This window comes from Anarhichas minor, unplaced genomic scaffold (assembly GCF_050575085.1).
Source record: "Anarhichas minor isolate MPS153535 unplaced genomic scaffold, ASM5057508v1 ptg000028l, whole genome shotgun sequence".
NCBI lineage: Eukaryota > Metazoa > Chordata > Actinopteri > Perciformes > Anarhichadidae > Anarhichas > Anarhichas minor.
This window is the reverse complement of record NW_027466474.1, coordinates 6,537,364-6,561,143: the sequence shown is the minus strand read 5'-3', so window position 1 is coordinate 6,561,143 and position 23,780 is coordinate 6,537,364. Positions and strand designations below refer to the sequence as shown.

Here is a 23,780-nt window from a genome sequence, read left to right as displayed (position 1 = left end):
TAAAGATAGTGTGGGAGTGTGTCTATATAATCTTTGGCCTTGCATTAATAACCTGGATGCTGCTCCTTAGAGTAACAAGATTCCTTCAAATCTACCATCAACCACTGATATAGATTTCACTTTCTTATACCTACATCTTATTTGAGTTATGCAAACATATCTCAGAGCAGATTCATACTGGCTAAAGTTATACAACTGAGCAGGTTAACAATTGGAACGTAAAGGGAAATTATAAGCAGCCAGTTTCATCTTTATACCGACTCAATATGACTTTAATAAAGCTACCGCCTCCTGTCTTTCTGTTTATAATTTGTGCTCATCTGCTTGAGCCTGGACTGAATTTATAGCTCTCTAAATTGTCTCCATGTGTCCTGAAAAATTCTCCAGAGAAAGTCACAAGTGTCTGCCTGGTTTCAATATGCAGAGGCCACTTGTATCGTGGGGCAAATGACCTTATATGTCCTGTGGCGGTGCAGTCGGTGACTCTCTCTGTCCTACAGAGGGCAGTACACCATATTGGAACCATCAAAATGAGAGTGTTTCAAAATATAACTCAGTGTTGATGACCTCTGGGTGACACAGTCCTTGACGTGACCCTAAATGACACATTAAAGCCACACAACCAGTATGTTCCCCAATTCTAACCAGCATCTCTTCCAGTGAGACTTTCTTCTTTGAGTCAAACATCTGATGAACTCCAATCAATGTTGTATATCAATAAAAATCCACATTACCACGAGTCAGATGGTACAGCAATCCTTTTTATTTATCTGGCAAAATAATAAAAAGGGAAGCATTTGGAAAGAGTCAAAGTGAACAGTCAGGAAATACAAAAATATAGATAAAACAATTATAACTGCTGTTTTGATTTATTTCCTCTTTCACTCTCGAAATGGAAAAAAAACTCTATATTTCTTTGGATCAACATATAATAATATGGACTGAATGCTTAGAAGACATCTTTTACACAGGATGCACAAATCCATGTTCAGCCCCATCATACAAACTCCATCTACCCATCAGTTCACGATCTTGTCTTTTCATCAGTTTGCACCCCCCCCCCCAATTGATTTCTAACATATACCTAAATACTATCCCCAAATGCACAAAGATGGACCTGCCCACCCTCGCACCTCCCCCCTGATCCCCTCCAGTCTCTCTCTGGTGAAAAAGATCACAGCGATACCTCCTCGTGGTGTGTCAGGAAGCCTGGAGACTCACTTTGATGGAGGACGATGCCGTTCATGCCTGTGGTTGGACTTTTCTTCTGGAGAGTCCTGAACATGATGCAAAGCGTTGACATGGCTGGTCTCCGGGCTGCCCCCTCCCGTCTCCTCCTCTAGTCCTCCATGGCTGTGTCGCGTTTGGACGGGGGGATCAGGTGTCTAGGGAGCGCGGACGGCAGCTCGTGGCCCTCCAGCTTCACTTTGATCAGGTGGTTGGCCAGGGCGAACTCGTCGTCATCGAGGAGGCCATCTTTATCCACGTCCGCTAGCTTCCAGATCTTTCCCAGGACCGTGTTGGGCAGCTTGGACTTCAGCATCTCCTTCTTGGCTGTAGCGCCGGACACTTTGCCGTTGATGGGAGAGAGGGTGTAGAAGATCTCATCGTATGTGGGCTTATCGCGACCCACCACCCACTCCAGCTCATCGATGCCTTCGCTGGCACCCTCTCCATAGCCGTGACCAAAGGGTCCATTCATGGTTCCCTCAAAAGCTCCACCCTTGACGGACTGGCTGGGCATGGCGGCCTCTTCCTGGCGCACCAAGGCCATGAGACGGGCGATGTCGTTGGCCAGCATGTCCTCCACAGCCTCCAGCAGCTTGGGCTTCAGCACTGAGAACTTAGAGAAGTCCTGGCCGTTCAGTTGATCCTGAAGGGACAGGAGGGGGGGGGTTGAGAGAAAACAGGAATTGGTGATAGAAATAGATCAGTCTTCAATGGCTACCAATGGGTGCAGCATACAAGAAGCAGGATTTCCTGACAAACCAGGAAAAATAAATCTTATCCCCGTCCTGGCCCATCCTGGAGGGCAAGAGCAGGAAAGAAGGGCAAAGATGTGAAGAGAGTAAAGGTTGGAAGGTCATTCTACTCTGAACCCTTAGCTTCTTACACACTATGTAGCACGCAAAGACGTTTTTTCATCAAACATGTAACACTGACGGTTCGTATGATACTCTACTAAAATGTACTCCTCATTTTGTGTGCCTTTTCTTACAAAAGCCAGCAACAAGTGTCAATTTCCACTCGTTACATGCATACAGTCTTTTCAAAATAAACTTTCACTTTTACAGGAAACTCGGTTAGGTTTGGGCAACAAAACCACTTAAGTTAAGTTTAGGAAAAGATGGTCGTTTGGGTTAATATACCCCCGGAAGTGCTGTTACTAAGTACGAAAGTTACAGGACACAATCATCAACGTTGACTTCTTGTTTCGCGCTGGGAATGAACAGCAGTCTCCTCTGTTTGTTGGACCCATCCACCTCTCCTACCATCCGCCCTGTGTGAGATTTACTGGCTTTTATTCTTCCTCATTCATGAATTCGTGGATAACATACGAATTATGTATCTATTATAGCAAATTGGTTTTTCGTCACTTTTCGTACGAATGCTGGATGAGAGCAGCCTGCACTGAACGGTACATCACAGTCTGCTATGTAGGTGGATGGATTCATCTTCTTTTCTTTGTTTTAATCATACCTGCATCTTGGCCAAGTTGGGGAAATCTCCAGGTGAGATCTGGTGCTCCTTCTCAATCTTATGGTAGATCTCTCCCAGGTTGGCTATCAGCTCCTTCTTCTTGGAGTCCTTCCCAAACACACTCGGCATGTCTCTTTTCAGAGAGCTGATAATGTAGGCCTGAACCTAGACACCATGAAGGAAACAGAACAGACATGCTTTAGGTGATTATTGAAACCAATTCATGACCCGATTGAATAAACTGAGTTAATGGTCTTGTATGCAACTGTGATGTGGAAACATACACTGAGAGTGAAGGACTGAGTGAGGAATGAAACATCTTGTGTCCAGCAGTTCAACTTTAAAAAAATGATTTATAGATGCCGGATGTTTCATGGGGCAAAAGGAGCAGATGCAATTTTAAGGGCAAGTAGTTATCAAAATATTTAGTTAATCAAGCTAAGCTTTTTGTGGAAAAACCCTATCGGAGTATTTCATGTGTTTCTTGGGGGGGGGGGGGGGTCGAAAAATATGCATATAGACGTGTAGCAGAGGTAACAAATAATCCCTCTTCCCTTCTGGTTTATCAAAATGCTCAAATCTTCAGACATAAGATTGCGCTCACTTCTTCCTTTGGTTAGTTAAGAAACTAAACACTAACAAAGTTGCATAAAACAGGACTTGTTTTTGTGTAATCCCCCTCTTGTGGTGCTGGAGGACAGAGGGTAGTGATGTGAGAATGATGTATTTTTAAGCCACTCTAGGAGCACGAAACTTGAGATGGCGATGTCTGTCTGTCGGTCCACCACATTTGATTCTGACCTGAACTGTTGGATGAATTAACATGAAATTAGCCTTTAAAAGATGTGTCACATCCACTGAGCAGGCGAGAGAGCACAGACAGCCTGATGACAGATATCACATATATTGGATATATGAGCAAGATGGTCAAAGCTCAAGGCGCAGTGTAATGACGAAGTAGTATGTCCAAATTGTATACGTACTGCATGCAACAGTACGTTTTGTGCACTACGTACTAAAATAAAAAATGAAAAGTATTGGACCATATCCGTGGTGTCGTTAGTACGGACCTTGGCGAGGCGGGCTCGTTTGATGAGGTCGTTGAGTTTGCGTAGAGCTGCGTTACGCGGCAACGTCTGGATGTCCAAGAACAGGTCCTGCTCCTCCGCTTCAAACAACTTCCTGTTGTCTGGGACCAACAGGGGCTGAGCCCAGAACGACCCAATGTACACGCGTACCACCTGGAGAGAAGTTAACATCCATTAATCTGTTCCGTAGGTTACACTTAACTGCCCACACAAGAGGATGTGTGGCAATGCAATACAGGACTGTGAGGTCGACAGTGAAGCAATATTAAAAACTTATGCGTTCTCTGTTTCACATCTCGTAGAGAGGCTTCACAATACAACACACTCTCAAAGTCAATGAATAATTCTCAACACGATCCAAAGGTTTCTCTTGGATGGGTTTATGAATATGGCCCTGGATCAAACATTAACTAAACAGTAAAAATCATAAGACAGGCTGGGTCAGCCGATATCAGGAAGCACCAGCTTTATACTTTTTTTTTTTTTACAGTGACAAACTGAGAATATTAGCTGGAACCATCTCAAAATATGTCACTTTTCAATTACTGTTTGGAAAAGTCATGCGACATCTGTCCAGAGGAGCCATTAGCTAAATTTCCCCTCAATACATGAACATTTCAGTCCCAGATCCGAAAGATTGAAACGTTGTCCATTTTAAAATAAACCTGTGGATCACAAAAGCTAAAATGTAAAAAATAAATGCTTTTTTTTTTTTTATACCTCAGGCGTGTTGATGATTTTTCCTAAAGACCACATCAGTGCTCCGTAGACCCTCATCAGCTGCTGGGTGCTGATCTGGTCCGCCTTGTTCAGCACCACGCGCATCTTGTCCTCGTGGTTCTTCAGCGCCCGGATGACCTCGGAGAACTCGTCCGAGATGTCCAGCTTGTGGGCGTCGAACAGGAGGATGATGCGGTCCACGCGCTCTGCAAACCACTCCAGCACTGCGGCGAAGTCGTAACCTGGAGAGAGAGTAAGAAGAGGAGAGTGGCCGGTTAAAGACGGGATCTGCACAGACACCGTTGTGAACCCTTATGACAACCACATTCACTGGATTGTCAGAATAACATTACATTTTGTATGTATTTAGGCTGGAAACAACTATATGACATTAGTTTTAAAAAAGAAACATTGCATTGCTGTAACACATGGTGAGTGAGGAATGGTAGTATTTAGATTTAGCGTACTGTATCATGTCAATTACTCTTTTTTCTTTGTTGCCTAAAGTATTTGGCAGTTATTCTGAGTAGTAGAAGATTGTTTGAAGCAAACACTTCAATGGATATTTTTTATTTATTTATTTCTTTTAATTGTGTCCAAGACACATTCAAAACTTGCAAATAAAGCCGACCATTCAGGTTGGAGAAAAACAACCTGACAAAGAGCTCAATGGCTCCAATCGGTCAATAAATTGTGTGTTTCACGTTCATATTCCAAATCATGTTGATCTATTAATGTTTAGATAAGAGCTTTCAAGAGGCAGGACATTTTTCCCCCTCGTTACCTATTAACTAGCTTTACTGAGACAGCAGGAAGGTAAAGACAGTTTGAAGTCCATTTAGTGAATCTCACTTTTCAATCTACAGCATGTATTAGGTATGAAATGACCTCTTATTATTATTATTATTATTATTATTATTATTATTATTATTATTATTATTAGGGACAGTTTTCAGCAATGCGCCTTCTAAGAAACAAGCTTGACAGTAATGAAAGCAGAAAAAATGAAGCAAGAGGGGAAACATTTGAGATAGACAAGAAGTTCAAGTGTTACGATAAAATATTACGCAGTGTCAGTGATGACGATAACACCAAAAACTCAACGTACTATTCACTTCCTCTGGTTATCTGAGAAACAAGGGGACTAACTCAAATGACATAAAACAGGCCTTTTTAACCGAGCTTTCCTTTTGCCTCGAGGCGCTGAGGAGGGAGTGAGGAGGAGAGAATTATGGTTCTGATTAGCGTCCGTGTGTCATCTGATCAGAGAAGAATGCAGTTGCTCTAAAAGCTCGTCTCGGCTGTCGCACAATCAGCGGTAGATCTGCTGCACACGCATTCCAACATAGCTGGCCTTTGTCTGTGTCTGAGCACATGTATACAAAAGAGAGACAGCGATACAGTAGATGGACAAAATGAGAGCGTGATATGAAGAGATAAAAAGAGGAGGGGGAGAGAGAGAGAGACGGGGTGAGTAAAAGTGAAAGTAAAAGACATTAATGCAATAAGAGATGGACATAGAGGAGGGACGCAGGCAAAGCCCCTCAACAACAAGTTTGTGCGCATGACGGCATGTGGAAGCATAAAAGGGGAATATTTAAAGTCCAAGATCCCTGTGGGAGCCCACCGAGGACATTTGCTCATTCTCTCTCAAGCCTGTTTTTAACACATGGGTCAGGGAATCAGACAGAGCGACAGCTGGTCAAGCTTAGACGTACTTATAGCACACAGCATCGACAACTGCTGCTCCTTTACCCTGTGTTTAGACATGCAGGGACACACCCATGCACTCATGACGAATCTGGACTCATGTGCCAATCATTGACAGAGAAGTGGGAACATCAAGCTGTAGTCGAAAACCTGGTCATATTATAAAAACACATTGTTACTCAAATCTCCAGGATAGTTTGATAAATAGTTTGGAATTTAGGGGGAAAACAACGTATTCACCGTCTTGCTCAGAAGGTTGATACCATTGTCATGTCTTCAGAGCAAATATAAAGCTGGGGGGGGGGGGGGACAGCTGGCCTTGCTCTGTCCAGAGGCAAAAAGAATCCACCCAAAATCCAAATGTAATCCCAATTTCCCAGAGCACAAACGGAAATGACTTCACATTGCTTTTATTGTTTTTTGACCAAGAGTCTGAAACTTTAAAGATATTCAGTTTAGAGCCAACTGTCTCTGGCAGTAGTTTCATATCTAGTGTGTACAGACATGAGAGTGTTGTTTATTTTCTGGGCCAGAAGGTGAATACAGGTGTTTCTCAAAATGTCAAACTACTCCTTAAAACAAAAGGTGCAGGGATACGTTATGGCCACAAGTTCTAAAAGTTTAAAGTGAGCTTCTGAGAAATCTTTTTTTATTTCTGTCAGCTGAACATGCTGAACACCGTGAAACGTGTCGAGTCATCAGCAACGATTATGGGAAAGACGCCAACAAGTTCTGCAAAATCGTTCCGTAATAGTTTTTGGCACTTTGTGGTTCACAGAGGAACAAGCTCTGAGCTACACTTACATGCTGACCTCATCAAAAATGAATCCACAATAAAAGCATTACGCAACCACAAATTCATTGTGTCTGAATATAAAGCTGGCTGTACACACACACACACATATCAGTGTTTGTATAGGATACAGTGAGTACAGTATGTGTTGGTAGTACAGTATTGTATCTGTTTATGTAGAAACAGATAAGAGGATAACAGTGTGTGTGTGTGTGTGTGTGTGTGTGTGTGTGTGTGTGTGTGTGTGTGTGTGTGAGTGAGAGAGAGAGTTAGTGGCCTGTGTGTCTTCCTGTTCCGTTCTCCAGAGTATGTATGGTGTAAGTATGTATAGAAACACAACTGAGGTATCGCGGAAATCGTCTGCTCCTCTTTTTGGACTGAGTCCCCTCGACCTCGTCTTTTCATTCATACAGACACTTTTTTCAGTTTCTAATCAGCACTAATTTCTGCTTGTATGTTTACAGTCGCATGTTTGGCCTCTACACTGCTTTGCCAACAATCCGTACTCTTCCTGTCTCTCATCTGCTTCTCATCATCAGTTCATCTGTCAACTACTTTCTCTATTAACTGATTCATCGTTTCGTCTAAGAAATGTCAGAAAACAGTAAAAAAAACAAAAAAAAACAAAAAAAAAAACATAAAAATGTTCTAAAGACCAAATGAATGTCATCACATCGCTTGTTTTGTGCTTCGGTCCAAAAACTCAAAGATATTAAATTAATAGTCAACAGAAGCTATAACCATAAGCTATAAAACGTTGTTTAACGTCTTAACATTGTTTCTCCTTTCCTTCTTGCGGTGTCTCGTGGGAAATGCAACTCAGTAATGAAAAGCAGATTTACTGACTGTGCGGTGGTGGTGGGGGGGTGGGGGCAGTCTTGGGAAACTCTCTGCTATGTTTGCCATTTGACTCCACGTCCTTTCCCTCAATTACACCATAACTCTTGTACGTGGGCTTCCTCTTAGAAGGGGCTCAAATCAGGTAGAATAAGCAGAAGCTGCGTTGGGCTGTACTGTTATCGTCTGTCAGTTCTCACTTCTGTCGGATCATCAAAAGTAAAAGTAAAAACTGTGTACGTAGCAGTTCTGAAGACACCCTGTAGGTCACAGAACTGTTGGAGCACGTGGAGAAAAGTATTAATTGATTTATGTCCACAGCGCACAGGGAAATGACTCGGATGTAAAGTGATAAATGATACAACACAGGACAAATAGAGAGGGCACACAGTTATACAAGAGGAAATGTTTTTGATTATTGACGCTCATTCTATCTTTATATATAAACCTCGGCTACAGGCCGATCTGAAAACAGAGAGAAGAACTAAAATGAGGGAAGGATGTGAAAGAGGATGGTGCTGCAGAAAACTACAGGTACAGAGACAGGAAGTGAACTTCAAAGGACTCTGTGCCCTCTGCTTGCTACCACCAGGCTGTTTTACATGAGGATTCGACCAGAAGGTGTTTAGAGTTAAATACAGGTCTGACGGGATTAAAAGCTACACGGCGACAGTTGACTTTGTAGAGCGCATACCAAACAGAAATACCAGCGTATAGGGAAAGGAAGAGTGTGTATGTTGTTAAATAGCGTTTCCTCTTCATATCTGAACGTGTGACTTCCGGTGGGTTCATTTTGCATGCATGTCACCACAGTATTTCGGCGGTTTTGAGCAGAGACGGTGTGGCTCTGTTAGACAATGATAACACGAACGACTAAGGTGAGGGAGAGAGAGTGGGTAAAGTGTGAGTGTGCAGACCTCTGCTTATCCTCTGCTTCTCCCCAGACAGAATTCCAGGAGTATCGATGATGCTGATGCTCTCCAGGACGGGGTTAGGCATCTGGGCACACATGAACCTGCCAAGAAGGGAACAGAGGGGAGAAGAAGAAAGTAAAAGAGAGAGAGAGGGTAGAGAGTATGAGGCATAGGGGTGGAGCGGGAGGGTGGGAGAGAGAAAACAGTTGGGTGAGTGTTTATACATAAGCTTGGCATTAAACAGACATTATTCTGGAGCTTTTCAGTAACAACCTTCTGGCTCTCTGGCACTAACGTTAGTGGGATACCCTTGGCTGGAAAGTCACGCAGCTAGAACACAGTAGCAGTGGATGAACAGGAAAGGTTTGGGTTCAGGGTGCTGCCACCAGTCCTTCAAAATGTCCACATGAAACAGTGGGGGCGTGGCTTGCTTGTAGCCATTGATGTAGGAATGTTAGGGAAACACTGGTACAATAGATCATAAGTTATGAATACTCATTCACAACATTAGTCACTAGACAATGGTTTCCTTTAAGCTGACACACTGGGGTTTAAACTTTAAAAGGGAGCGTTGCTCTCCAACAGAAATTGAGCCAAGGCACACACACACATAAACACAGACAGACACACACTATAAAGTGTGAGAGGAAGAGTGGTTTTGCATAAATCCATGGAGTCCCACTCAGGACAAAGAAGGTGATTGTTAAGACACCAAACAGCTCCGAGTACTTCTTCTCGCTCTGCTGCCCTTTCACTCAATCTGAACCGATACTCACAACATGAGCTCAGAGGCACCGGGTCATAAGACCGGGAGAACCATGCTTTTACACACACACACACACACACACACACACACACACACACACACACACACACACACACACACACACACACACACACACACACACACACACACACACACACACACACACACACACACACACACACACACACACACACACACACACACACACACACACACACAGAACAAAGTCAGAGATATATGAGAGAAGGGCTCCTCGCATAGAGATCCTATACGAGCTATTACATTACAATAGCAGAGACTGCCAAAGACAACAAACATGCAGGCTTTTCCATTGCCTAGCTGATGGCATATGATATCCAGTTGGAATTTTGGCTTAGGTTTTCCATTTAACTATCCATCCCGACATTTTCCAGACAGAGCTAGTAGGAAAAAAAACTCTTAGCGATGAACTCTTAGCGGGAATTCTCAGAAACAGAGGACCCTACCAGGCACGGGGGGGGGGGGGGGGCAGAGAGCCTTGAACTAGCTGAGATGCTTCGCTGTTCAATTATGTCTCGTGAAAGTGAGAAACCCATCTTCTCTGTGAGGCATGAAGGCCTGGGGCTCACACTCCACATCAGACCTCTCATGTGATCGGGGGTCTGGGTCCCAGCTCATGAAGGAGGGTCTTCCTCTCTTGCCCCACCTCCTGACCAATGACCTTCACTCACATCGCAACCTCCACTTCCCGTAGAGAAGAGGAAACAGGGCGGCTGCCGCTAGCATTTGTGGATGTGAACAGGGAGTTTACAATTGTTTCACTTTTAAATGTTTGCTTCCTCTAAAATCTGGTGTGTCTTATGCATGTGTGATTAAATTATTTATAGAGCATATATATCCTCGTGTGTATTTGTGTTTGTTATGTGCTCCATAAGGCTATGCGTGTGTCAAACCCCCTATCTGAGTAAAAGTGCAGACTCAGTGTCCTGGAATAAAAGGCCATGTGCAGGACAGGACGGAGCGGGACAGTGTCGGCCAGGGTAGGCCAGTGCGGAACCTAAACTTTGCTGACTCGGTTTTACTGACTAATGGCTTACAGAGAGAACAAACACACCAAGGCCCTCTTGACTGCAGCGGCATGTTGACTAAAAGGGAACCTAATATGCAGGTTTATCTGGAGTTCATTTTACAGAAACATTTAGGATTTAGTATGAATCAGTGCACATGCAATGGGGAGCGCTGTGAAACCAGGCTGCAGCAGGCAGAGCACACCAGCCACTTGCTTTTTGGTTTTCCAAATCCAAGAACAAACTGTAGGGTGGATCACATGACTAATTTTTGTTTACTCTCTTCATAAATAACTGATTATATTGAGGGGTAAGTCCTGTCTAAGGCAGGTAGTTAAAGGCTAATCTGCAGGTTGGATGACTATGGTTAAAGAGCTACACTGGGAACTGAGCGAGGCTCCTCTGACATGGCGTTTTCTCCTCCACCTCGAATCAGGTCAATTAACACAATCTGATCCTCGATATCTATATCTATCTACTTCTATGAATAACACACATTCAGTCAGCCAACTCGCTGAAGGCCAATCCAAATACTTTTGGCCTCCTCAGAAGGAAAGTGGAAAACTGGCAGAGTCTGAGCCAAAAGCAGCAGAGTTCCAAATGTTTCACTGGATCTGGTTCTTGACCTTTTTTTTCGTAGGTCTGCTCTGGGCTGGGTGCCATCACAACTGATTAATTATGCATGAGGCCTACACTGACACAGAGCTGTTCCAACAGGTCACACACCTGCTGTTGTCATACAAACATTATGTTATGTGTGATCATGTGAACTTTCCCCAAACCAATGAAGGCCTGAACTCGAAGAGGGCCACGAGTCCCATGATACCGCAGGAGTCCGTCCAACAGTTTGCTACAATAGTCAATAGTCTTTGTTTATACACAATCTTATCTGGTTTCCCCTCAAGTCTGTAATAAACTCCAAAAGGGTGAATTGTGGCCCAGGAGGTTCCACACTTTTGAAATGTTATCTGAAATGCATGACTTTGACTGATGCCGTTTAGCAGCAATTTGCACCGATGCACGATAAAACAAACACTCCACACAATTGACGGAAGGAATCTGCAACCTCTGCCATCAATGTATTAATGTGTCTGACTGAATGTTGACATGTAGTGTACATGTGGTCAGAAGACTACAGAAGAGCTTAATAAATGTGAGTTAATTTACCATTTACCAGCTCAACAGATAATAGGACATGGGCCTAACCGGGGGAAGTGTCAACTTGAGAGTTTGTTAGTCATTTGTGTATTTGTTTTGCTTTATTCCTGTGCAGGGTGACACCACCACACAGAGAAGAGAGAGGATATACCTACATCCTCTACAGGAAGTGACATCATCAGCAACTGGATGTCAGCCATCTGATGTCATCACACAAATAGATTGGATTAAGATGTTTTCACCACACATCGTAACACTGGCTCTGACTCACAGTACACGGTTTGCAGCCTCACCTTGCACTCTGGGTTCGCTCTGTACTATTCCTGTGTTTCACTTTCTCTTCCGCTTTTATTTTGCCAAATTTCTGCCATTTCATCTCTTACTCATTAGTTGAAAGTACAACCTGTTCAATACTTCATGCGAGTCATCAGAGTTGTGACATCAGGCCAAAGTGATTCATAAAACGTTGGGAAGTGCTCTGGAGGTTTTCTCAGAACCTCCGGATCATCGGGCATGTGGATCAAACTCCAAAGAGCTGAATGACTCAATGAAACAGAAGATAGTGGTACTATCTCATAGGGGCCTACACACTGGCAGTGAATAAGGGAGTTGGCTTGTCGGCTTCTACTGATGAGGTAACACTTATATGACCAAAGGGTACGAAACTTTTAGCACCTACATCTGAGGGCAGGACAGGGTCATCTCATTGCCTGGCAACACTTACAACTGTTTCTATGTTCAAGGGGCCACGCTTTCACATTTGGGACACAAAGATCCGTCACCAGCGTGTCTCTCTCTCTCTCTCTCTCTGGTGCTTTTTTCACTAAGAAGCTGCCTGAAGAAGGGGCAAGGTGCAATGTCAAACTGGCAGGGTTTGATCCAAAAGTGAAAGGACTTCAGGTGTTGGGAAGCACCTACCTGTCTATTTGCTTTGCCATACACAGAGTGGCACTTCCACGTAGCTGTTGACACTAAAACAGGATGATGAAAGAGGAGAGAGAAACACACACACACACACACACACACACACACACACACACACACACACACACACACACACACACACACACACACACACACACACACACACACACACACACACACACACACACACACACACACACACACACACACACACTGCTGGGAACATTGTGCAACAGAATACTGTGCGTTTACCTGAATGGTGGCAACATGTAAGGACACGTAACGAGGGCATTTAAATCATGGGTGACGTGTTCTTTTGACGTGGTTCTTAACACAGCTGACATATCCATTACAATCACACATTAATACATAACTGCAGGGCTCTAACTTGCTCAGCTTCTATAATCCTGGTTGTATTAATACATTCTCCACATTGCTCAGTGTAAGCTCTGTGGCTCTGGCTCTAACAGTATTACCTGTTCAGAAACGCGTTGCCAAAGGCGTTGAGTTTGCGGAAGGGCTTCTTGGGGTCGACCACCAGAGCGTTTCCCGGTATCACCCCGTCCTGATCACCGTGCATCACCGCGATGAAAGAGTCCGTCGTGGGCTCGGGGCCAATCCGCATACCGGGGAAGTCCTGCTCCATGAGGTGCCGGATGAACGTGGTCTTACCGGTGGAGTACTGACCCACCAGGAGCACCATGGGTTTGTTGTCGAAGTCGGCATCTTCGAGCGCAGGAGAGTGGAAGTCGTGGAATCGATACGCGTCCTCCAGAGGGAACAGTTTGGTCCGGTAGAGCCGCCGTAGACCCTCCGACACGTTCTGAAACAGCTCGGGGTCCTTCTTCAAGTTCTTTCTGAACATGATTAATTATTTATGCCCTTTAGTTAACACAACTGTGTCAGTTTCCCGTTGAATAAGTATCTGGTTACGCGGTGTGGAACTCTCACACCGTCAAAAAGAGTAGCTGCCTGCTGGAATGAAGCGAAAGGCTGGGCGAGGTCTGTGGAAGTTTTTTGTCCCCACCCTCCTCTGTGCTAGCTAGCCACACACTGCGAGTCAAGTCATTCAGGGAGGACCCGTATTCAGCTGACTGTTGGCTAAAGTAAGACAGTCAACTACACTCTACTATAAACATGTAGCTCTAGGAAGCCGGATGTCGTCTAGTACTAACTGAACTGTGACTGCTAACTCGCTTCGCAACCGGCAACGGCTGTCAGTTAGTGAACCCCTCTGAAGAAGGCTGGTACGTAGATACCGGAAATACACGTATTTCACAATAAGAGCGTCAACGATGCTAGCTAATCCAGTGTCCAATAGTGTGGGTTTATGCTCACAGCCTTCCACGATTTATCAGTTTTGGAGTTTTTGCCTTCAGCTGCAGAAAGGTTTATAGTCTGCCACATGAATTAACCTATGATAGTAGGAAATTATGTATACATTTTTAGTTTTGTCCCAAACATGCTTTCACAAACACTTTTTTACACTCTGAAATTGAAAAGATAATTGTATTCCTCTCTTTTATTATCATTATTATTGTCATTATTATTTTTATTATTACTATAATAAACATTTATATTCATATCGCACAATTCATGCATATAATGCTGCATAAAGTCTTACCATTAAATGTGATGCCATTGTTTCAGTATGACAGTGTTTCATATATTAAGTGTGTATCTGATACACTATGTCTTGACCTATAGCCTATGGACACTCAAATGAAAGTATTCAGTCATCCGATTCACTGAAACGTCTAGTAGCTTTTTTTAACCTTGAACAAGAAATGTTGGTTTCATATTCATGTGTAGTTTGGGCTATCCTTACAAATTGTTATATCTAATCGCACTCAGATGTAGTCACAATGATATCTACATTTATTTTTCTCAGACTGGGTAGTGTGTATTTTCTAATATTTTCAGTTTTATGTTCCTTTTTTAATTTTGTGTCCCAAAAACATTTTTAGTCAGACGTTGATCTGTTCCTTTGTGTTGCAGGCATCAGTGGAATAAATCTCTGTAATTGACCTGTTATAACAGCAGTAATTCATTCAAATCACAACCAAACTTTCCTCTCATCATTTCACTGTTCACACTGAAACTGAAAAGATGATTTTATTCCCGTCTTATCCTATTATGTCAATAAGACAGACTTTTATGTTTAAATGGTCAGGTTTACATGTGATATACTATGTTTTGACAAAAAGAGATACAGTACCATATGTTTTTATTTTCTCTTGCGTCTGTATGTAATGTTAGAATCTTGTAAGCTTTGTAAAAACATTTTTTTAAATATATCACAACATTGAAACTGAAAAGATTATATATACTTTGGGGTGCCATTATGTCAGTATAAGCATTTTGTGTTTCATTTGGTAAAGTCATACACACACACACACACACACACACACACACACACACACACACACACACACACACACACATACACATGATATGTAAAGATAAAGTGAGGTGTCAATGTTATCTATATGTTTACTCTGTAGAAACAGAACAATAAAGAAACAGAAAGACAGTTATACCGGATTTAAGGGATCAATTTATTTTTATTGCAAAGAGCAACCTGCACAGAAATAGGCATAAAAATGACACATATTGTAAAAACGGCAAAAACAAAGCATTACTGTACACACACTATTGATTCTTTAAATTCAGCTGTGTGAACTGTGCGTTACAGAGATTCCCGATGACGAGGGGTGTCCCACCACAGATAACAGCAGCTCCACTGGAAGCCAGAGTTGTTCCATATGGAGATGCTGTTACAGCTGGTGAGACCCACAGAAACCGCACAGCTGGCAGCACCTGCAGACCATGAGAATGTGGTGGTGGAAATAGATGGAGGACACACCAAGTGTTTGAAAATACTAGGTGTGATTGTAAAAAAAACTTTCCTTGCTCATCTGGCCTTGGATGTGTGTGTGTGTGTGTGTGTGTGTGTATGTGTGTGAATTTATCAGGTCCAGAATCAAAGGATTATTGTACCCACAAGATACCAACTATGTTTCAAAGATAAGATTTTCACAATCCTACACATTTCAACTACATGCCACCGGTGTGATAAAAGTTCCACATGAAGTAATGCTGCCCTCTTCTGGTTGGGCCTCATAAAATCAAATCATTTTACTGCATTTTTATCTGAGCCCTCATGTGATAATACCACCCACACCTAATAAAAGGTGAGTAAAATATCATCCAGCATAGTCTAACATCTCCTGATCTTGGTTTTTACTGCTTCTAAGAAACATGTTACCCTTATGACACCAATAAAATTAGGGTGATTCATTCAAATGAAAGTGTGATTTGAGTCAGGAGGGAGACTTTAGACCATTAAAATTAATCTTTTACACACAGGCATTGATATGGCTTTGAACTCAAGTAGTAAACACAAGTGTGTTTCCTTTTATACACCACATCTCCTATAGTTTACCAGTATCTCTCTTAACTTATCACGACTGAGCATTGACCCTTAACCCTCTCCTTCAGTGAAAAACAGGGCCATAAAGCAATTTCAAGAGGAGACGAAAGAGACCTTCATCCCTGTTGTCTCCTTCGACTTTGCCCGCCCAGCCATGTATATATATATTTTATGAGACAATTCCACTGTGAACGTTTTATTTGTGCATTCAGAAAATCTGTGTTGTGAATCTCAGCACTCAAATTAACAATGATGAAGTATGGACGGAGAGTCTGATCTGGTCAGAATCAAACAATTTAAACAAGGCTTTTGCGATGCATGGTTGACTCAACACTAAAGACAAGAGTCAGGTTAAGTAATCTACAGAGACACCTTTCCATCCTGAACAGACTCAAGGTTTCCATTATAAACAGTTGTTATGGTTAACGGACAGATAGAACAAATAGACCCACTCTGGGAAATGAATGCACTTCCCGTGACAGGTTGCTCAAGTTGCTTGCAGAGTTGATGCACATTTGATATCTAATCAATACAAAATTACATGATAGTTTGGTGTAAATGCAAACTAGAACTATCTTATATATGTCCCATAATCTGCTCAATCCAGTGACTAATACATTATGAAAATAAACGGTCTCTTATATTACAAATGTTCAGTTATATAGCCACATTTAAATATACATAAAAAGTTCATACTCACCAAGTCATAACTGCAAATGAGGCTTATTTCAGTCATTAATTCTGAGAGAAAAGAAAGTGTGAGGAAAAGCAAACAAAGAAGTGGAGAGAAAACAGTTAGTGGGTGAGAAGACAGATGCAAGCAGGCTGAGGCAGAAGTCTGTCTCTAAGTAATGGCAGACTCGTCAACGAGGGCTGCTTAAGACTACGTGGGGGAGAGAAAAAATTAATCATTACACTCACTGTAAATATGTGACAGACCCAACCTTCTCATAAAAGTCAGCAAATTGCATTCTGTTTGAACACCCACAGACACAAGAGGATGGGACAAAAGCATTCAAGATGGAGAGCAGCCAATAAGAGACACCATCAGGCCCTTAAGCACCTCAAATGGGCCTCCTCACCCTAAAACCTCTTCATTCACTGCGTTTGCTTCCTGCCTCTGCTCACACATTATCCAAAAACTACATAGAGATCAAGTCTACCTCATGTGTAGCAGATGCAATGATAATGAGTTGATTAAATAAATAAATGAAGAGACAATTAATCACAGCTGATGCACCCAAGAAGCATACGTCAAAATGTTGAGCTTGTTTGACATTGTTGACATAATTTAGACTAATATTTAGCAGTGATTTAATTTGAGCCAGCAGGTTCATTTTAACATTCTGGTATACCTGTATGTGCATGACGATTAAAATAAAGTTTTTTTGTCGGATTTGTCATAATTGTTGAATAACGCATGTGGAGACAGATACATGAAGAAGATATTACACATGAAGACAAGAATTCATGTGACACTTGCTTTGTACACTAACTTGTCTTTTAGCCTTCACAAACTCACTTTTATATTGATGAATGTGGAACATAATTAATACATAGGGTAGAAACCTACTCTTTTGACCCATTCTCATCCCCTATCCATGTATCACCCAGGCAAGAAAGTACGCTGAACACATCTGTAAGCAGCTTGTGAGAAAGAAACTGAAAGGGTGTCCCGGTTTGTTCTAATACTGTCCTGAGGTGGCTGCAATGGTTCATCAGATCTATAAACATTAGCACACTAAATTATATTTATTTGTAAAGGCAATGTAGCAGCTGGGGGAAGTGTTTGTTTTGCATACAATTGTGAAGGAAATGTAATTGTACTTTTCTACATTATTTCCATTTTATGGTGCTTTAGCTTCTACTCTATATTTAAGTTAGAATTATACTTTATTTTGTTTTACATTTTCATAGGTTCAGATATATTATTATGCTTATACATTTTAAGCACGTTATAAGAATATTTCGGAAATAGCCCAGAGAACATGACATTTTTTTTTCGCTTTTCTCGTGCGGTTCTGTTTGATCTATGTGGTTTCCCGTACTGTTGAAGCTGTGTGAGGTGTGAGTAGCTAACTAACGGTGTCTTCATGAATATACTAGCTGATATTACCTCTGTAGATAATACAATTACGCGTATATGTACCTTTACGTGTTACTTACGAACAAACATTAATAGATAAAGTGACGGAGAGCTTATGAGAATGCCTGTTCGTTTTTAATCGTGCTAGCCAGCGAGGGATCTCAGTTAGCTTTCGCAATTTGAACGTTAGCCACATTAATGCTAATCTTAGCACTCAGCATAACGCCACATTAACGATCGAATCATCAACTTTAACTTGGACGTATTGTTACACTACTGCTATTTGCTGCTAATAGAGAGTAAGTTACATTAAAAAACACCAGCACGTTTCAGCAAACTTGACGTACTAGCTAAATACAACAGCTCATGACTTTTCTTTAGCTCAGTCCTGTGTCAAGAAGCTACACGAACGTTACCATTGTATTCAGAATATAACACTATGAACTAAATATAGACTTTCCTCGACTAGCATAACGTCACAGTGCTTGTTTTACGTCACCCTGCTCGATAGTTGTAGCTTTTTGTTTTCATAACGTATTCTTCTTATCTAATATAACTTTTGTGTACAATCTGTTTCAGGTCAAGATGGCAGAGCTAACAACACTAGAGAGCCTGCTGGAGATGGGCTTTGATCGAAACAGAGCGTGAGTGACACCAAATCGCCCAAAATGCACCCTGGTTCATGTAGTTCCTAGACTTGAGACAACTTTCAAAGAAGTGAAAGTAAAAGTGGGTAACAGTAGAGTGAACCTGTCTCTCCTTTTTTTGTCCGGTGTTTGCAGGGAAAAGGCGGTGGCCAACACGGGGAACCAGGGAATAGAACAAGCCATGGACTGGTGAGCCTCACGCACACTCACACTCGCGAATGAACATATTAGTGTTGAGATGACTGGATGGACACGGTCCTCTCTCCTGAAACCTACCTGTGCTACTGATTCCCGTAAGCAGGCCTCATCTTTCCTGTGTGATGTGCTCTCCTCAGGTTGATGGAACATGAGAACGACCCAGACATTGATGAGCCCTTTGTGCCGCCCGTGGGGAATGTCCTGGGAGGAGAAGCCGACAGCCAGTCCACCACGGAACAGCCGTCACTAGCAGACACCGCTGAAGGTCAGGACAATGGAAGCTAGACGCCGCCATGGAAGCCCTCTAGGGACGTCCAATATGACAATATTGTTATATTCACACAATTAGACAAAGACAGACATTCTTGTTTGGTTATTGTATCCGTAAACAGATTTAGTCACCATCTATGAACAAGGTATAAACTCCAAATTATCTTTCGTAAATTTAGTGGGTGTCACAGTTTTTTTTCAGGTTTTACTTTCTCTTCTGTGTCATCGCCTCCACTCAGGAGATAGAATTGGTCCGTCCAATCTTTGTTTGTTTCCAGGAGTGTCTTGTGGTGGATTTCTTTCTTTGTCCTTATGGATTGCATTTTTGCTATGAATCGTGGTTCACAGTAAGATTTTTCAATCCTACACAATACATATGTCTTTCTCGTGTGCATTTGTTTTGGCTTCAGGGACAGCAGGAGACGGCAGCTGCGATAATGATGACAGTGCAAGGATTCCGATGTCAGAGGACGAGAAACTTGAGCAAGTTAGACGGTCAGAGTGCACGCCATTGATAAAATCCCTCCAGCACTGTGTGTCCACCTCACAGCTTCTTCTCCTTACATAACAAGGCTACTTTACTACACTTATCTATATCACTTGAAAAAAGGAAAGGCAAATATCTGTGTCTGTTTTTTTCAGGCTAGAGGAGCTGATGCGGGTGAAGCAGGCGGAGAGGCGAGAGCGAGAGCGGGCAGAAGAGTTGGAGCATGAGAAGCAGCGGAGGAAACACGGCCAAGAGCTGCAGCAGATCCGCCAAAAGCTGCAGGATGACGATATGAAGAAGCTCACTGATCAGCGCATGAAGGAGAAGATGGAGGACAAAATGGCAAGGTACGGTATTCATTTTAACACAGTATAGATCAGTGGTTCTTAACCTGGGTTCGATCGAACCCCAGGGGTTCGTTGAGTCACTCTCAGGGGTTCGGCAGACACACACTGCGGTCAAGTGAGCCGCTGCTTTAAAAATTAATGACCGTCTATTCCTTAAGGTGCGTTCACACCGAGCGCCCCGTTCGGTGTGAACGCAGCATAACTGTACGGTGGCTTGGATAGCCCTACGGTGGCTTGGGTAGCCCAAAAAGCACGGAGAAAGCTAAAACTTATGCTGCGTTCACACCGAACGGGGCGCTCGGTGTGAACGCACCTTAAGGAATAGACGGTCATTCATTTTTAAAGCGGCGGCTCACTTGATCGCAGTGTGTGTCTGCCGAACCCCTCGGCAGACACACACTGCGAGGTAGTTTACATGTAAAGTCAATGCACAGACGCGAATGGTTGCGAATGACGCGAATTTCCACCGGGCTGCGCGAATGACGCTGGAAGCGACCGTCATTCAGACGCAGTTGTGCGACTACGGAAAATATTATGAATATTATTCACGTTTAGTGTTGCGACAGCCGATGTCAACGATGAATGCCTCGACGAAATCATTGAACTTCAGCAGAGCCAGCTTCAACAGCAACTCTTCGGAACAACAACGCTCTCAACGTTTTGGTGTCACCAAATCGTACCATACCCTCGTATTGCCAAGAAAGCCCTTGAGATACTCACACCGTTTGTTACAACGTATCTTTGTGAGCAATCCTTTTCGAGGATGGTGGACATGAAAACTAAGAAAAGGAACAGACTTTGCTGCGAAAATGATATGAGAGTGGCACTTGCCAAGGTGAAGCCGCGCATTTCTGAACTTGTATCTGAAAGGCAACAGCAAAAGTCACATTGATTTGCAGTAAATATTCACTGAGTTATGTTTTTGTGTGAAATTCATGTTTTGTTTGTCGACAAACCGATCCTCACAGCATCGTACGAAGTTGCGTACCTGATCGCAAATCATTCATTGAGTTATGTTTTTGTGTGAAATTAATGTTTTGTTTGTTTTGTTCTTTGCACACAGTGATTTTGTGTGCAACTGATGCATGGTTCATTTTGTGCACTAACAAAATATATACCTATGATTTTGAAGAAATCATATTTTATTTTTCCAATTACGAAGGGTTCGGTGAATGCACTGATGAAGCTCGCAGGGTTCAGTACCTCCAATAAGGTTAAGAACCACTGGTATAGATATTATATAGTTGGGTAGTAATAACAGTACATTTCTGACCAGGGATGAAATAATACAATACCATGCTTACGCATACATGGAATTTGTCTCCGGTTTCCACTCCGCTCTCAATGTACAAACACCAATTTACAATAAACAAGACAATATATATATAAAGAATAAAAAAGGGCAGCAAAAAAGTAGAACGGATGTAGGCATAGACATTTAGCTATATACAATATAAGTATAAATATATATTCAAGAGAAAAAGTGTATATACAGTATATATATACATGTGAACATAAACCTATAGACAATGGCATGAATTATAAGTGGTGGTAATAGTGCAGTATAACTTATTTATTGTTCATGAGAGTGATGGCCAGTGGAAAGAAGCTGTTCCTGTGTCTGGTGGTCTTGGCGTACAGAGCCCTGTAGCGCCTACCAGAGGGGAGGAGTTGGAACAGCTTGTGTCCAGGGTGTGAAGGGTCTGCAGAGATCTTGACTTCCCTCTGAAGACAAGAAAGTGGGTGGAAATAATAGAATCTGGGAAAGTTGAGGAGGGCACAGAAGAAGATAAGAAACTCATAAATTAAGATGAGGAATGAGTGACAGATTCACATGTAATTGAACAGACATCTTAGCTTTTAAGTCAGCAAACTCTACAACTGTCGAAGTAAGAAATCTATTTGTATCTTCTTCATTCCTGTCATTGTGTTGTTATTCCTGTCAGGCAAAGGGTTAAAGACAAGATTGCACGAGACAGAGAGGAGAGAGCACAAAAGGTAACCAATCAATGCTCATCTAGTTATTTGTCCTTTTCACTTCATATCTATGACCACTTCTGACGGAACCAAAAAACGGCTTTGATGATTTTTTTATTTACCCGTTTAGTTCGGAGGCGGTGGACCCCCGAGCACCGCAGCATCGTCTCAGCCTGCCCAGCCCAGCCCCCCGTCACCCACCAGTCACGGCCCCCCACCCACTAAGAAGGAGTATGACGAGTCCAGGATACAGGTACAGGCTTCAGTCACAGTAGTGTGATGAATGCACCGACACGCTTCTCTTTACACCACTGAAGAGCAGTGGAAGATGAGCAAGAACTAGAACTAGTTTTGATTTACTTTCAATGTGAGACAATAATTTAATTTCTTATTTTAATGTAAAAACAACTCCCTCATCCACTGCCCAACTGTTCTCTCCTTCTGCTCCCGTGCTCTTCTCTTCGGTAAAGGTACGTATGCTGGACGGCTCGACCCTCACGGCAGTCTTCAAGGCCCAGGAGCCGCTGGCGGCGGTGCGCGTCTATGTGCAGGTGAACGGCAACACACCTGAGGGTCAAGACTTCACGCTGCTGTCACCCTACCCCCGCCACGTCTACACCGAACTGGACATGGAGAAGCCCCTCAAAGAACTGGGTGAGCGCAGGAACATTTGAATACAGACCACATTCACTGTAATATACATTAAACTTAACTCTGTGTTTGTGGTTTAGCTTCTGTGTGGACCTAAAACTGACACTTACAGACTTATCTGACCTTATTTTGTGACTTTCCTTTCTGTTGTTTTTAGGTTTGGTGCCTTCAGCTGTGCTGGTTGTTGCCAAAAAGTGAGATGAGGAGGATCTGCTCCGTGAGCCTACCTCACCACCGTCACTGCATCAACACCAGGAACAGATTGAACCGGGAGCAGAGCCACCACCTCTTTAGTATCACTCAACAAGTCAGCTAACTGAACTAAAGCAGAGAGAGAGAGAGAGAGAGAGAGAGATGTAGCTCGAGGCTGCATTTAGATTGTTTCTATCTACTCTTATGAAGTTTACAGCGATAAACAGTTTGGCTAACTCACTGAATGAATGATGCCCTTTGCCACTCTGGGCTTGATATAGATTTTGTTGTGTGCAGTGAGATGGACAGTGAGATAGCTGGCTTCTGATGGATACTGCTTCATGGTCTCAAACAACACATTTATAGGAAGGATTCCAAACAGAATTGTTTAATTTTAACCTGATCTTTACAAAGCAAAGTACCTCACAAGACCTACTCGATGAAAGGGCCTTCGATTTAATCCGCACGATCTTCCTGATTTTGTGACATTCTACTTTGCCAGTTTTTTTTTTTTATAAGTTAAAATATATTGATGACAGTTGTCTACATACTCACCAAGAATCTACTTCAAATAAAGCTCACTGAAAATGATGATGGACTGAATTTTTTCTTAAAATAAGTGTTTGCCAAAGAATATCATAAAAAGACCAAAACCAACAATGAATTGATTCTGTACTCTGATGTTATGTATGTTATGCAATCAGACACACTGTTGCATTTTCCTTCATCACCATGATGCTGTAAATACTCACGAGAGCACCAAATCTATGGCTTATAATAATCCTCAAATTAACTATTTACTCCTGTTTGAGTAAAAAATACAAATCCCAGCTGAT

General features: G+C 42.5%; 2 protein-coding genes and 1 long non-coding RNA gene across 6 annotated transcripts; 2 read left to right on the top strand and 1 right to left on the bottom strand.

Moving 5' to 3' along the window:
- Nucleotides 1–740: 740 nt before the first annotated feature.
- On the bottom strand, nt 741–13,878 carry ehd1a (EH-domain containing 1a). The gene is made up of 6 exons (XM_076104056.1): nt 13,133–13,878; nt 8,766–8,863; nt 4,509–4,750; nt 3,771–3,941; nt 2,701–2,865; nt 741–1,873 (listed from the first exon to the last, which is right to left on the bottom strand). The coding sequence occupies exons 1-6, from the start codon at nt 13,519–13,521 to the stop codon at nt 1,340–1,342; spliced, it is 1,599 nt and encodes a 532-aa protein (XP_075960171.1). The 5' UTR covers nt 13,522–13,878; the 3' UTR covers nt 741–1,339.
- ubxn1 (UBX domain protein 1) lies at nt 13,772–23,535 on the top strand. Of its 4 annotated transcripts, none has more exons than XM_076104058.1 (11): nt 13,772–13,903; nt 15,352–15,442; nt 18,755–18,819; nt 18,958–19,011; nt 19,158–19,285; nt 19,701–19,773; nt 19,933–20,124; nt 22,071–22,122; nt 22,232–22,354; nt 22,572–22,755; nt 22,910–23,535. In XM_076104058.1, the coding sequence occupies exons 2-11, from the start codon at nt 15,422–15,424 to the stop codon at nt 22,948–22,950; spliced, it is 933 nt and encodes a 310-aa protein (XP_075960173.1). In that variant the 5' UTR covers nt 13,772–13,903; nt 15,352–15,421; the 3' UTR covers nt 22,951–23,535. The 4 variants fall into 4 exon arrangements, with proteins under 4 accessions (XP_075960173.1, XP_075960172.1, XP_075960175.1 ...); XM_076104057.1 differs by having other exon boundaries at nt 13,775–13,903; nt 19,701–19,785; XM_076104060.1 differs by lacking the exons at nt 13,772–13,903; nt 15,352–15,442 and adding an exon at nt 18,140–18,154 and having other exon boundaries at nt 19,701–19,785.
- On the top strand, nt 15,437–17,485 carry LOC142963301 (uncharacterized). The gene is made up of 2 exons (XR_012957419.1): nt 15,437–15,542; nt 17,080–17,485. It is a non-coding gene; the product is annotated as an uncharacterized LOC142963301 (long non-coding RNA).
- Nucleotides 23,536–23,780: the final 245 nt, after the last annotated feature.